Source organism: Phocoena phocoena, chromosome 1 (genome assembly GCF_963924675.1).
Source record: "Phocoena phocoena chromosome 1, mPhoPho1.1, whole genome shotgun sequence".
NCBI lineage: Eukaryota > Metazoa > Chordata > Mammalia > Artiodactyla > Phocoenidae > Phocoena > Phocoena phocoena.
The window spans coordinates 18,082,363-18,095,040 of record NC_089219.1 but is presented as its reverse complement, the minus strand read 5'-3'; the positions used below and the strand labels follow the sequence as shown (position 1 = coordinate 18,095,040).

Genomic DNA, 12,678 nt, shown 5'->3' with positions numbered 1-12,678 from the left:
CTAGAATAGTAACCTCTTTCACCAAGGCTTTTGGTTTTATCAGTTGCCTCAAAATTAGTTTTACTTGTAGCTTGACCCAGATTTTAGTTTTTATTACGGACTTTTCCTTCCAGTTTGTTTATTCGGTACCGAGAAGTTTTCAAAGCTTTATTTCCTTGTTTCTGACAACATATGGATGATTTTTTTAAAAAAATTACATATCTTTTAGTAAACTAATAGGTAAGTAATGTTAAGCCATTAAAAAGCTAAAGTTTATCAAGGAAATCATAGCCATTTAAATGAAACATTTTTTATTCTTATCATTTCATATAATTTTATAAGTACTGTGTTCGACATGTAGTTTCAGATGTTGGAATTCTGTGTTTTATGTAAAATGTGAAATTCTTCTAAATTTCTTTACATTGATTAAACATAGCTGGTATTCTTTATATATTGTTATTTTGCCTGTGGCTTATCTATATCTAATTTCATCTCCAAGGGCAGATGAACGAGCAGTCTCAGGTATTTTTTCTGAAATTCTCTGGGAGAAAATCTTCAGATAGATAATACTGAAATATGAGATCAGATCTTTTTAAAGATAAAGTGAATAGCAGTGAAGGTTAAAACTAAAACGAGAGGCTGTAACAGGTTTAAAAATACACATTTTATGTTACGGCAAGCATAAGGGAACTCCGTGAGTTCATGAGGCAGGGAGTATTTGACCTTAAATTGTTCAGTTTTTTAGCTTGAGATCAGTTGTTCTGAGTTTGGGGTGGTTGTGGGGTGTCTGGTTCTTTTCTTCCTTTCAGTGTGACAGCTATGAAATTCGCCCTGGTAAACACCTTGGAGTGTGCATTTCTGTGGCAAACAACAGGCTTTTTGTTGGATCAATTCCGAAGAATAAGACTAAAGAAAACATTCTGGAAGAATTCAGTAAAGTCACAGGTAAAACAAAAATGTATTTAGAAATTAGTTTTGGGAAATCTGTGGTGCTATTTATAGGTGCAAAAAAACGAGGTGTATCTTAATCTAAGAATTCACATGTCTATTCAGTGTCTAAATTGCCTCCTTTCTTCTTTTTAGTGGTTTGGACTAAGCAGCTTCCCTCGTAGCCTCAATTTCTTGGAATGTCCTCTTTACTTTGCCTTAATTGAACCCTAGCTTTTGACACAGTCTTTGCCCTATAGCCCTCAAGTGAAGGAAGGCTTTTCTCCCTTGACATTCAATGTGCTTTAGGGCTAAGGGGATGAGAGTTCTTAATTCTCCTTCTTCCTCTTACCTTTTCTAGATCAGATTTTTCCAAATTTCCAATTTTAAATCCATGGAAGTGATTGAAAACATTTTATATCACAGATTTATATACATTTATATATAACTGAAACAAAATTTAACAAAATTATATTTTCGCTTATTGCATATGATTTAGTCTGACATTTCCTATTCCATTTCATTGTTTTAAATGCTAATGGAGATCCACTAATGCTAGCTGCATTTAAAAAAACACTTTTAGACGATTACTTCTCCATCCCATATAAAAACCATTATTTCTTTACATTTTTGTCATCCAGACATATACTACAGATAAACAATCCTTTCTCCCTCCTTCAAACTGTCACCTGTTGCTCTTCTGGTTTCAGTCTTGCATTAATTGAAGATTTTTTCTGGTTCACAGTCTTTCTCTTCTGCCCGAAATTGACTTATTGTTAGTACTTTTAACATCTATGTGGATGAACCATCCAATGCTGTAACCTCCTAGTTTTATGACTGCCTCATCTCTGGTCCTTCACTTCAGCTCTCCCACATCCAAATCACATTCTGGATCTTGCTGCTGGGAGTAAAATCTAAGCACTCTTAAGGATATGGATGGTATTTAAAAGTAGGGACCACCTAGAAAGAACATATATGGAAAGATGAGGGTACAGGACTAAGACCAGAGGTACACTGGTTTTAAGCATTACTTTTATTCTTGGTAAAAATAGTAACTTTTAAAAAGTTAGCTTCAAGGATGATTTTTGGTTGTGATTAGTTGTTGAATGTTCTCTTGGATTTATATTATAATTTGGTTTTTAAGTTCCTTGGTAGTATTTTCATAAATTTTAAGCTCACGTTATGTCAAACACTCTAAAACATTCTTGTATGTCAGAATACAGTAGTTGGACTTGTTTATGGCTGTACCTTCAGGATCCCTAAAATTAAAAGGGAACATAAAATACTATCCCTAGCTCCGTATCTAATAACGCTGATTTAATTGTCTACTAGGTAATTAGCAAATCATTTTGAGGCTTCTTCAGTTATTTTTTGCTCTTCGGCAAGTGGATTTAGGTCTGCCTAATCGCTAAATGTGTGGTGGATGCTTTTGGCTTATATATCTGGCTGTTGGTTTAACAGAGGGTTTGGTGGACGTTATTCTCTATCATCAACCCGATGACAAAAAGAAGAATCGGGGGTTCTGCTTCCTTGAGTATGAGGATCACAAGTCAGCAGCACAAGCCAGACGCCGGCTGATGAGTGGAAAAGTAAAAGTATGGGGAAATGTAGTTACGGTTGAATGGGCTGACCCTGTGGAAGAACCAGATCCAGAAGTCATGGCTAAGGTAAATGCAATTGCTTGGGTTGGGGGTGCGGTTGTCATTTAAATTTTGTACTCAGAATAATGCTCGAATATTTCAAATTTTACAGTAAATACAAATTGTAGCCCTTGATCTTAACTATTTAGACACCAAATTTAACAGTCTGTCTTGGTATCCAGCAATTTCCATTAACCATTCCTTTTTCTGCAGATTAAATGTGTAAAAGGAACTGAAATGAAATCCCTTCAATTAAGTGTTTGTTTAGTGCTAGGCACTATGAGAGATACAAAGGTAAAAAAGTTAAGAAAAGAAAAAAGACAAGGTCTTACTGAATAAAGAGAGAAGTAATGTTCTGGTGATTATAAGTTATAGTCTTCATTGACCATACTGTGACTTTTATTACATGGCCATGAATTATATTTTATTGAGATTTATAGTTTACTTTCCTTTTTCCTTTTTTTTTTAAAACTGCCTTCATTTTTAATTTTATTTATTTATTTATTTATTTATTTATGGCTGTGTTGGGTCTTCGTTTCTGTGCCAGGGCTTTCTCCAGTTGTGGCAAGCGGGGGCCACTCTTCATCGCGGTGCGCGGGCCTCTCACTATCGCGGCCTCTCTTGTTGTGGAGCACAGACTCCAGATGCGCAGGCTCAGTAGTTGTGGCTCACAGGCCTAGTTGCTCTGCGGCACGCGGGATCCTCCCGGACCAGGGCTCGAACCCGTGTCCCTCGCATTAGCAGGCAAATTCTCAACCACTGCACTACCAGGGAAGCCTCGTGTTTCTTTTTTTAAAGCTTTCTTTTCTTCTCTTTTTTTTTTTTTTTTTGTGGTACACGGGCCTCTCATTGTTGTGGCCTCTCCTGTTGCGGAGCACAGGCTCCGGACGCGCAGGCTCAGCGGCCATGGCTCACGGGCCCAGCCGCTCTGCGGCATGTGGGATCTTCCCGGACCAGGGCACGAACCCGTGTCCCCTGCATCGGCAGGCGGACTCTCAAACACTGCGCCACCAGGGAAGCCCCGTTTTTCTTTTTTTAAAGCTTTTCTTTTTTAATGATCAAGCTCCCTTAGAATATTGTCTACATGAAGACAGGCAAAGGGTTATCACGTTTGCTGTTATACCGTAGTGGCAAAATATGCATGACAAGTCCTGTAGCAGGCCCTCACTTTCCTCCTAAGTCCTGTACTTGCATTGCCAGGATCTCTGCCTGGTAAAGGATGGTTCCAAGGGTTCTGGTTCTTAGGCTTTCCTCTGGGAGACTCCTGGGGTTGAAGGGACAAATCTGAAGTTGCATCTCTGCTGCTTTTAGTGAGTTTTCGAGTATTTTGGTGTATGTCTCTTTCCTTTTCGGAGGCAGCAACTCTATGGATGGTGATAAATGAGTGGTTGGATTATTCTGGACTGAGAAGTCTTTTCCTCAAGCTTTTTATTCCAGATTCTGAGGAGACAGTCCTCACTCTTGATTAGTTTGGAGGAGAGCCCTGGTTTATACTAGCATGGTAAAAGTTTTTGTAAGCAAAAGCATTTTTGGATTAAGCAAAGAAGATTCATTGAGAATGAACTGGAGAGACTCAGATGTGTCACTCACTCTTTTTCTCATATTCTTTGAGTAGATAGGTGTCAAGGAAAGGGACTGGGAACCTAAAGAGCCCTGATTTTTTATTTTTATTTATTACTAGCTTGATTTTAATTCCACTTGTTTCTTCTCCTAATACAATTGTGACTTTGAACAAACTTACTGAATTTGGATGTTATATATTTTATTGGAGTTGGATAAATCTCTTTACAAGATCTCTTACAACTTTGAATCTACCTTGTAGAAACTGACTGTAGCCTGTATTGCATTTCCTATAAAAACATTTTAAAAATAACTTATAGATTGAGAGGGGAATAACATTCCCCAGAATATCTAAAGTATAGCTAGTAATTGGCTTATTCGACCACTTTTCACATACCTCTGGTAACCTTTCAGATTGAAATTCATCTTAAATCTTTTTGTGAGATTAGAAAAACCTCATGATTTTATTCTAGTAACTATTCTTCCTGGATCAAAAACAAGTTTCAGAATGAAAAGGAAGCCTCTATAAACTTGAACAATACTGATTTGAATAAACTTGATTGAATAATGCTCCTTTATTGTTTTCTATTCCAGGGTTGGGCAAGGGGGAGTATACCCAATAGTGTAAAGCTTCTGCTGTTGATTCACTGTATCAGTGTTATCATTCATTGAAGATTTTTTTGCCAAGTTGGGTCATTTTTATAATCAACCAGAACCAAAGAGCCTAAATGTATTTTTTTTTAATTTTAATATTGGATTATAGTTTGATTAACAGTGTTATGTTAGTTTCAGGTGTACATAAATATATCTTTCTTAAAGGGACCTTTTTCCTACTGAATGTTTTAAACACAGTTTCAACTAGTAATTTTTGTATAGGATGCTTTGGTTTCATCTCAGAAAAGAATAAAAGATCCATGTTGAGTTTAAAAAAAGGTAAATAAACCAATTGGAGGCCTGTCTAATGTAGAAATTAGACTTCGGTATGACAACATTGAGAAAGACAAAGGGTGTAATGATAGAGGTGGAAAACTTTCCTCCCTTGAATTAATGTCTTCTCCCAAAATCCTTTTTACTCAGATAGCCGTTTATCTGAGGCGACAGTTTGTTCGGTAGGTGTGTTAATTTTTTTTTTTTTTGAATGAGTAATGTATTTCCTTAGTTCACAAATCAAAATTATACATAGAAATTCATCCTAAATCCTAAGTAGGAAGTCCTACTTCCACCTCTAGCCCCATCTACCATGTCCTCCTTGTCCCTTGTAGACATCCAGTGTTAATGGTCTCTGGTTTGTCCTTTTAGTGCTTCCTTGGACAAACACAGGCAAATATTAGTATATATTCTTTCCTTCCCTACTTCTTACACAAATGGTTACTGGTAGCTGTATTAATGATCTGTGTTTGCTTTATTCACTGTCATATTTCATCTCATCTCATATATTTCAGCTCTAAGGAAATATACCGTTATTTTATGTATCACTAAGAAATTATAAAATGCTGCCAATTAAACTATGACAAGTGCTTATCTGTCACATTGACTGTAAATTGGATCCCTATTTGGAGGTATAAAAATGGGGGAAAAAATCTTAGCAACAGTGTATCCTCGCATTTTTTTCAAAGTAGCTCTTAGAGCTCTTCTTAATTTTTTGACTACATAATTTTCTGTTTTGTAGATGTACCATAGTATATTCAACCAGCTGGGCATTGGATGTTTCTAATCTTTTGTTATTATAGTACTCCAGTGAGTAAGCTTATATCGTTTCAGTTAATTCAAGTGCAAATATGTCTGTAGGATAGATTCTTGAGGATAGAATTGTGGGCCAAAGGGTAAATGCATCTGTAATTATTAAGATACTGACCATATTCTCTGTAGGAGGTGTACTTGTATTCTGCTCCCCACCAGCAGAATACAACAGGCTGATGTTCCTCATCCTTGTCAAAAGAGGATAGGACCAAACTTCTGGGTTTTGCCAAATCTCATAATAAATGGTACCTCAAAGCTGTTATGATTTGCTTCTCTTTACTATGCATGCGTGAGTTTATGTTTTTTATACATTTAAGGACCATTTGTGTTTCTTTGTATGAACCATGTATTCATGAATTTTGCCCATCTTTCCATTCATTTTGTTTTTCTGTTGATCTTTGTCTTATTTTCTGGAGCTCTGATATGAAAGAGATTAACTCTGTGATATAAGTTGTTTTTTGACTTTGCTTATGGTATTTTTCTACTGTGTAGAAGTCATTTCTTTTCAGTAGTTGAATTTTTCAGTCCTTTGTAGTTTATAGATTTTAAGTCACAAAGCCTTCTCCAAGGTCAGTGTTACAGAAAGGAATTGCCTTTATTTTCTTCTAATGCTTTCAACATCCCCCCCCTTTAAAATTTTTTATCTATTTGGACTTTATCCTGGTGTATAGTGTGAGGTATGGATCCAATTTTCATCTTTATTCAGATTAACACTACACTGATTAAATGATTTAAGCATTGAATTGATAGAGTTTGTTATGTCTAGTAGGGCTAGTCTCTAAATTTTGTTCTTATTTTTTTCCTGGCTCTTCCTGCTTGTTTATTTTTTCATATGAACTTTAGAATCAACACATCCAGTTCTGGGGGGTAAAAACAAAAACTTGTTGTTTTAGGGGGTCTTAGGGACCATATTAAATTTGTAAATTAACGTAGTAATAAATATATTTTGGTTCCTTGAAGGTCCTGTTCACAGTATTAGTTACTTTTAACATGGCAGGAGAAGGAACTGATAATTTATATAAATTGGTAACTAACAGAATCATTTTCTTGGTACTTTTCATACTTTCTATCATAGCACTTTTTTTTTTAATTGAAGTATAGTTGATTTACAATGTTTTGCCAGGCTGCTGTACAGCAGAGTGACTCGGTTATACACATATATACAATTCTTTAAATATTCTTTTGTATTATGGTTTATCACAGGATATTGAATATAGTTCCCTGTGCTATACAGTAGGACCTTGTTTATCCATTCTAAATATAATAGTTTGCATCCACCGACCCCAAACTCCCAGTCCATCCCTCCCCCCCCGCCCCCCATCCCCAGCCCTTGGCAGCCACAAGTCTGTTCTTCACGTCTATATCACAGCACTTTTTTTTTAACACTTCCATAAATTGCCATTTATTTTCTTTATAATCTTAACATTTTAATAGATTTACAGTACCGTATTTTTGAACAGTTTTGTATACTTTTTTTAGCATTAATCTGTATACCATTTACCTTACTAAAAATAGTGTACAGAAATACAGTAGCACAGTATCATTAGCCTCCAAGTTACAATATACTTCTTTTTTTTTTACACACACACACACACACACACACACACTGTATTTTATTTTTACAAGAGATAAATAAACTGACACCAAGCATTGTAAATGGATGACCACAACAAAAGCAACAATGATTGCAATTACCAAACACGAAACACACTCAAACACACTCATACTATAATGTCATAATATTGACATTCAGTCCAGTAATCCTCCACTGTAACAGCTCCTTTACTTTGCAGTGAAAATTGATTTGTATATTTTCTGCCTCTGAGTCCTTGTGGGATTTTTTTTTTTATTCAAACAGAAAGTCACAAAAATTATAATCATTGCTCATCAGTTTGCTCAGTCCCATGTAATTAATTTTTTTATCTTGATCTTTTGTTAGCACTTTTATGAATTCATCAGTTTTCCATTAGAGTTCTGAAAATGCTTATTTATTCAGTTCAGCAGTATAGTCAGTTACCAGATCATAGCACTTTTAACACTTAATGTTTTAGAGAAGAAAAGCCTATGCCATGAAGATAAGAAGAAATACTTTAATATAGGACTTCAGCTAAAATTAAGTAGCCAATGCCAATTTGTATATTTGTTATATTAGGTGAAAGTTTTATTTGTGAGAAACTTGGCTACTACAGTGACAGAAGAAATACTGGAAAAGTCGTTTTCTGAATTCGGAAAACTTGAAAGAGTGAAGAAGTTGAAAGATTATGCATTTGTTCATTTCGAAGACAGAGGAGCAGCTGTTAAGGTAGAGAAATTTTAAATTTTGTTTTTTGATACTTGAATTTTGTTGAAACTTGCTAAACACATAAAGTGACTTAAAAAGCAAATAAAATTGTTTTCAGCTTTTACCGAACTCTGGAACTTTCTTTTAATAATCTCTGTGAAGTGGTAGTAGTATAACAGGTAAGACTCCATATTTCAAAGCCTGATTATTACTAACTGGGTTTGTGATCTCAGGCAAGTTATTTTTAATCTCTCTATTATTTTTGTAAGCCTAAGGTTTGATAGCATGATACCTTGAAAATGTTACAAGGAATAGTAATTAGCCGGTATAAATACTAAAATGGTAATGAGTGTATCGTAACTACTTTGTTTACCTTGGTTTGTGGACCTGTGAATGGAACTGAGCAGTGTACATGGCTTTATACTTAGTACAACACATTTAATTCAGTAGCTGTGCTCTGAGGGAATGGTTAGTTCTTCATAGTTTTGCCTTTCTTTAGTCATTTTAGAATCCTCATAGTATTGACTGTGTTTTGCCAGTTTCAGTAGTTGTTAGAAATATTTCTTGCATGGAATAGTTAATTTATTTGTTGATGATAGTATTGGAAAGTGTGAAAAAAGTCTTTTCATAAGGTGTCTAGAACATATAACCCGAATACTCTGCTGCTTTCTGATGATAATGGATCAGTACCATCCTTAGTGGGTGAAATTTCAGGTTTCTTCTTCCTCTTGTTCCTCTCTCCTTTTTGGCGGAAGGCGGGGGAGGGGTGGAGGGGAGCGGGGGTGACAAAGACAAAATAAAAGCTTTTTTATGTAATTGGGGAGATAGATCCGAAATCCTTGATGACTCAGGCCTGGTTCTTTTTCTACATGTTCTGTCGGTTAAAGTGATGCCACCTCTAATATGAGCAGTTTTTGTTTCCTGCTCAGGGTACTGCTTTAAAATGTGCCTTGTAGAATCTTTGACTAGTTAGAATTTATTGGTTTGCTTTTTGATGGAAGCTAATTAGTGAGACAATATTGCTTATAAAATTCACAGCTTAATACAGAATTTAATGTGTGGCTTCTGAATTGCCAGTGGTACGAAGGACAGATAACTAATACATGTATACCTTCTAAATACTCCTTTTGAATCAGTTGGTATTGAATAACTGGTTGTTCGTAATTTAAAATAATTTTCAAGGGTGGTTTGCCAAAGAAGTCTCTGAAATTACAAGATTTCTAGCTCAGTAACTGGAAATCAGGATGGCCAGAGGGGAGAGTAGACAGATGCTCCATTCTTTTGTTTATACCAGGAAGCTTTTATAGACTCATTTAGTTGCTTTAGTTGAAGCAGCCAAAAGCTAAGGTGGTAAAGGGGAAAAACTAGTTAGAGGAAGATACTGATTTAATCTTTGTCTAGATACTTGTAAAGCACTAAATATTCTTTATGGATAGAGCATTTTATTATGTATATTCAGAGAGGAAAAGGTTGTATAGGGAACAGAAAAGCTGAGGTGAGGAGGTTATACTTCGTTACTGAGTTACCTGAACCCTATGGCAGAGGCTATTAGGTGGAACTACATAAATAAAAAACTAGAGCCTAGAATACTTTTGATTACTGCTTTCCAGGTGAGTACTTGAATCTTCATTAGTTCAGGCCTTTGCTAGGCTTTGTGCTTTTAACTATTCAGGCAAAGTATGTTCCAGGTTAAGCACTGTGGGGGGGACCTAGGCTTTTTTTGGTCAGTATCTTATTGAATTTTACTGATAACCTCATTTATGTTTCAAATCCTTAAAATTTTTATAGATCAACAGTTTAAGACTTACATGTTGAATGCCACATGTTTAAAAATTTGAATTCTGAAAAGTTTGTTACTACTGGCACTTTTTCCAGTTGTGAATTTGCTGCTTTGGTTTGGCTAAGCTTGGAAGTTATTTGGAATTAAGTTTTTGGATTTAAGTAGCAGCAACAGGCAGCTCTCTGGCAATCTTTTATCTTTTTTTAATTTTTATTTATTTTTATTATTTATTCATTTATTTAATTTTTGGCTGCATTGGGTCTTCACTGCATGCGGGTTTTCTCTGGTTGCTGAGAGTGGGGGCTACTCTTCGTTGTGGTGCACAGGCTTTTCATTGTGGTGGCTTCTCTTGTGGAGCACAGGCTCTAGGCGCGTGGGCTTCAGTAGTTGTGGCACACAGGCTTCAGTAGTTGTGGCTCGCGGGCTCTAGAGTGCAGGCTCAGTAGTTGTGGCGCCCGGGCTTAGTTGCTCCGCGGCATGTGGGATCTTCCCTGACCAGGGCTCGAACCTTTGTCCCCTGCATTGGCAGGCGGATTATTAACCACTGTGCCACCAGGGAATCCCCAGTCTTTTATCGTTTTTTTTTTGCGGTACGTGGGCCTCTTACTGTTGTGGCCTCTCCTGTTGTGGAGCGCAGGCTCCGGACGCACAGGCTCAGCGGCCATGGCTTACGGGCCCAGCCGTTCCACGGCATGTGGGATCTTCCCGGACCGGAGCACGAACCCGTGTCCCCTGCATCAGCAGGTGGACTCTCAACCACTGTGCCACCAGGGAAGCCCTATCTTTTTAAATATAATGGTAGGACATCAGTTTTGTTCTCAACATAATTTACACATAAGAAAGTAAGATTATGGGGAACAAGTACTTTCTTTGTGTACTTTTTTTAACTTGGTGGGTATATTCATCTTGCAAATTAAAATAGTTGTGAAGTAAATTGCTTATCAAGTGTATTAATGGCACAGATGTGTTTGTTATGTTTAAAGTACTGTTATGTGTAAAGTAAATTTATTTCCTAATTTTGTATAGGCCATGGATGAAATGAATGGCAAAGAAATAGAAGGGGAAGAAATTGAAATAGTCTTAGCCAAGCCACCAGACAAGAAAAGGAAAGAGCGCCAAGCTGCTAGACAGGCCTCCAGAAGCACTGCGTGAGTCTACATTTTAGTAAATACATCTTTGAACAGAGAATAACTTGATAACAGAGATCAGGTAATTTAAAAAGTCAGGAAGAGTCTTGAAGCAAACTAATTTGTTTTTTCTTTTCTCCCTTCCCTCCATTGCTAGGTATGAAGATTATTACTATCACCCTCCTCCTCGTATGCCACCTCCAATTAGAGGTCGGGGTCGTGGTGGGGGGAGAGGTGGATATGGCTACCCTCCAGATTACTATGGCTATGAAGATTACTATGATGATTACTATGGTTATGATTATCATGACTATCGTGGAGGCTATGAAGATCCCTACTACGGCTATGATGATGGCTATGCAGTAAGAGGAAGAGGAGGAGGAAGGGGAGGGCGAGGTGCTCCACCACCACCAAGGGGGCGGGGAGCACCACCTCCAAGAGGTAGAGCTGGCTATTCACAAAGGGGGGCACCTTTGGGACCACCAAGAGGCTCTAGGGGTGGCAGAGGGGGTCCTGCACAACAGCAGAGAGGCCGTGGTTCCCGTGGATCTCGGGGCAACCGTGGGGGCAATGTAGGAGGCAAGAGAAAGGCAGATGGGTACAACCAACCTGATTCCAAGCGCCGTCAGACCAACAACCAACAGAACTGGGGTTCCCAGCCCATCGCTCAACAGCCGCTTCAGCAAGGTGGTGACTATTCTGGTAACTATGGTTACAATAATGACAACCAGGAATTTTATCAGGATACTTATGGGCAACAGTGGAAATAGACAAGTGAGGGCTTGAAAATGATACTGGCAAGATACGATTGGCTCTAGATCTACATCCTTCAAAAAAAAATTGGCTTATCTGTTTCATCTTTAAGTAGCAATTTGCTGCCATTTGTATTGGGCTGAAGAAATCACTATTGTGTATATACTCAAGTCTTTTTATTTTTTCCTCTTTTCATAAATGCTCTTGGACATTATTGGGCTTGCAGAGTTCCCTTATTCTGGGAGTTACAATGCTTTTATCCTTTCAGGCTTCATTTTAGCTTCAAAACAAGCTGAGCACACTGTTAAATCATGATTTTGCAGAACCTTTGGTTTTGGACAGCTTCATTTTTTGGATTTGGGATAGATTACCTAGCAGTATGGAGTATGCTGTAAATAAAAATACAAGCTAGTGCTTTGTCTTAGTAGTTTTAAGAAATTAAAGCAAACAAATTTAAGTTTTCTTGTATTGAAAATAACCTATGATTGTATGTTTTGCATTCCTAGAAGTAGGTCAACTGTGTTTTTAAATTGTTATAACTTCACACCTTTTTGAAATCTGCCCTACAAAATTTGTTTGGCTTAAACGTCAAAGCCGTGACAATTTGTTCTTTGATGTGATTGTATTTCCAATTTCTTGTTCATGTAAGATTTCAATAAAACTCAAAAATCTATTCAAAACATTACCTATTTCAAATTCAATTGTGTCCTAAAACATTATTTTATTCGTAATCCTTGCAAGGAATATTGTTTTCCAACTATAACTGCCTATGTGAGTGATCAAATTCATGCAAAATTTGTCTATTCCAGTATGTATCGTGGATATCAGACTGAGAATTAGACTAAATTCTAGTATTTATTCCAAATAGCACTGCACTGATTGATGTTCTCT

The 12,678-nt window shown here is 36.9% G+C and overlaps 1 protein-coding gene across 7 annotated transcripts in view; it reads left to right on the top strand.

Annotated features, from left to right (window-relative positions):
* HNRNPR (heterogeneous nuclear ribonucleoprotein R) overlaps positions 1–12,472 on the top strand; it is a 35,295-nt gene extending 22,823 nt beyond the window's left edge. For 2 of the 7 annotated variants that reach the window (XM_065895171.1, XM_065895203.1), the window contains 5 exons: positions 789–924; positions 2,368–2,573; positions 7,999–8,148; positions 10,934–11,055; positions 11,192–12,472. In XM_065895171.1, the coding sequence (XP_065751243.1) occupies positions 789–924; positions 2,368–2,573; positions 7,999–8,148; positions 10,934–11,055; positions 11,192–11,804 (1,227 nt within the window). In that variant the 3' untranslated portion in view covers positions 11,805–12,472. Of the gene's footprint in view, positions 1–788; positions 925–2,356; positions 2,574–7,998; positions 8,149–10,933; positions 11,056–11,191 lie in introns of all 7 variants that reach the window. The other 5 variants (XM_065895195.1, XM_065895163.1, XM_065895177.1 and 2 more) reach the window with 3 other exon arrangements.
* Positions 12,473–12,678: the final 206 nt, after the last annotated feature.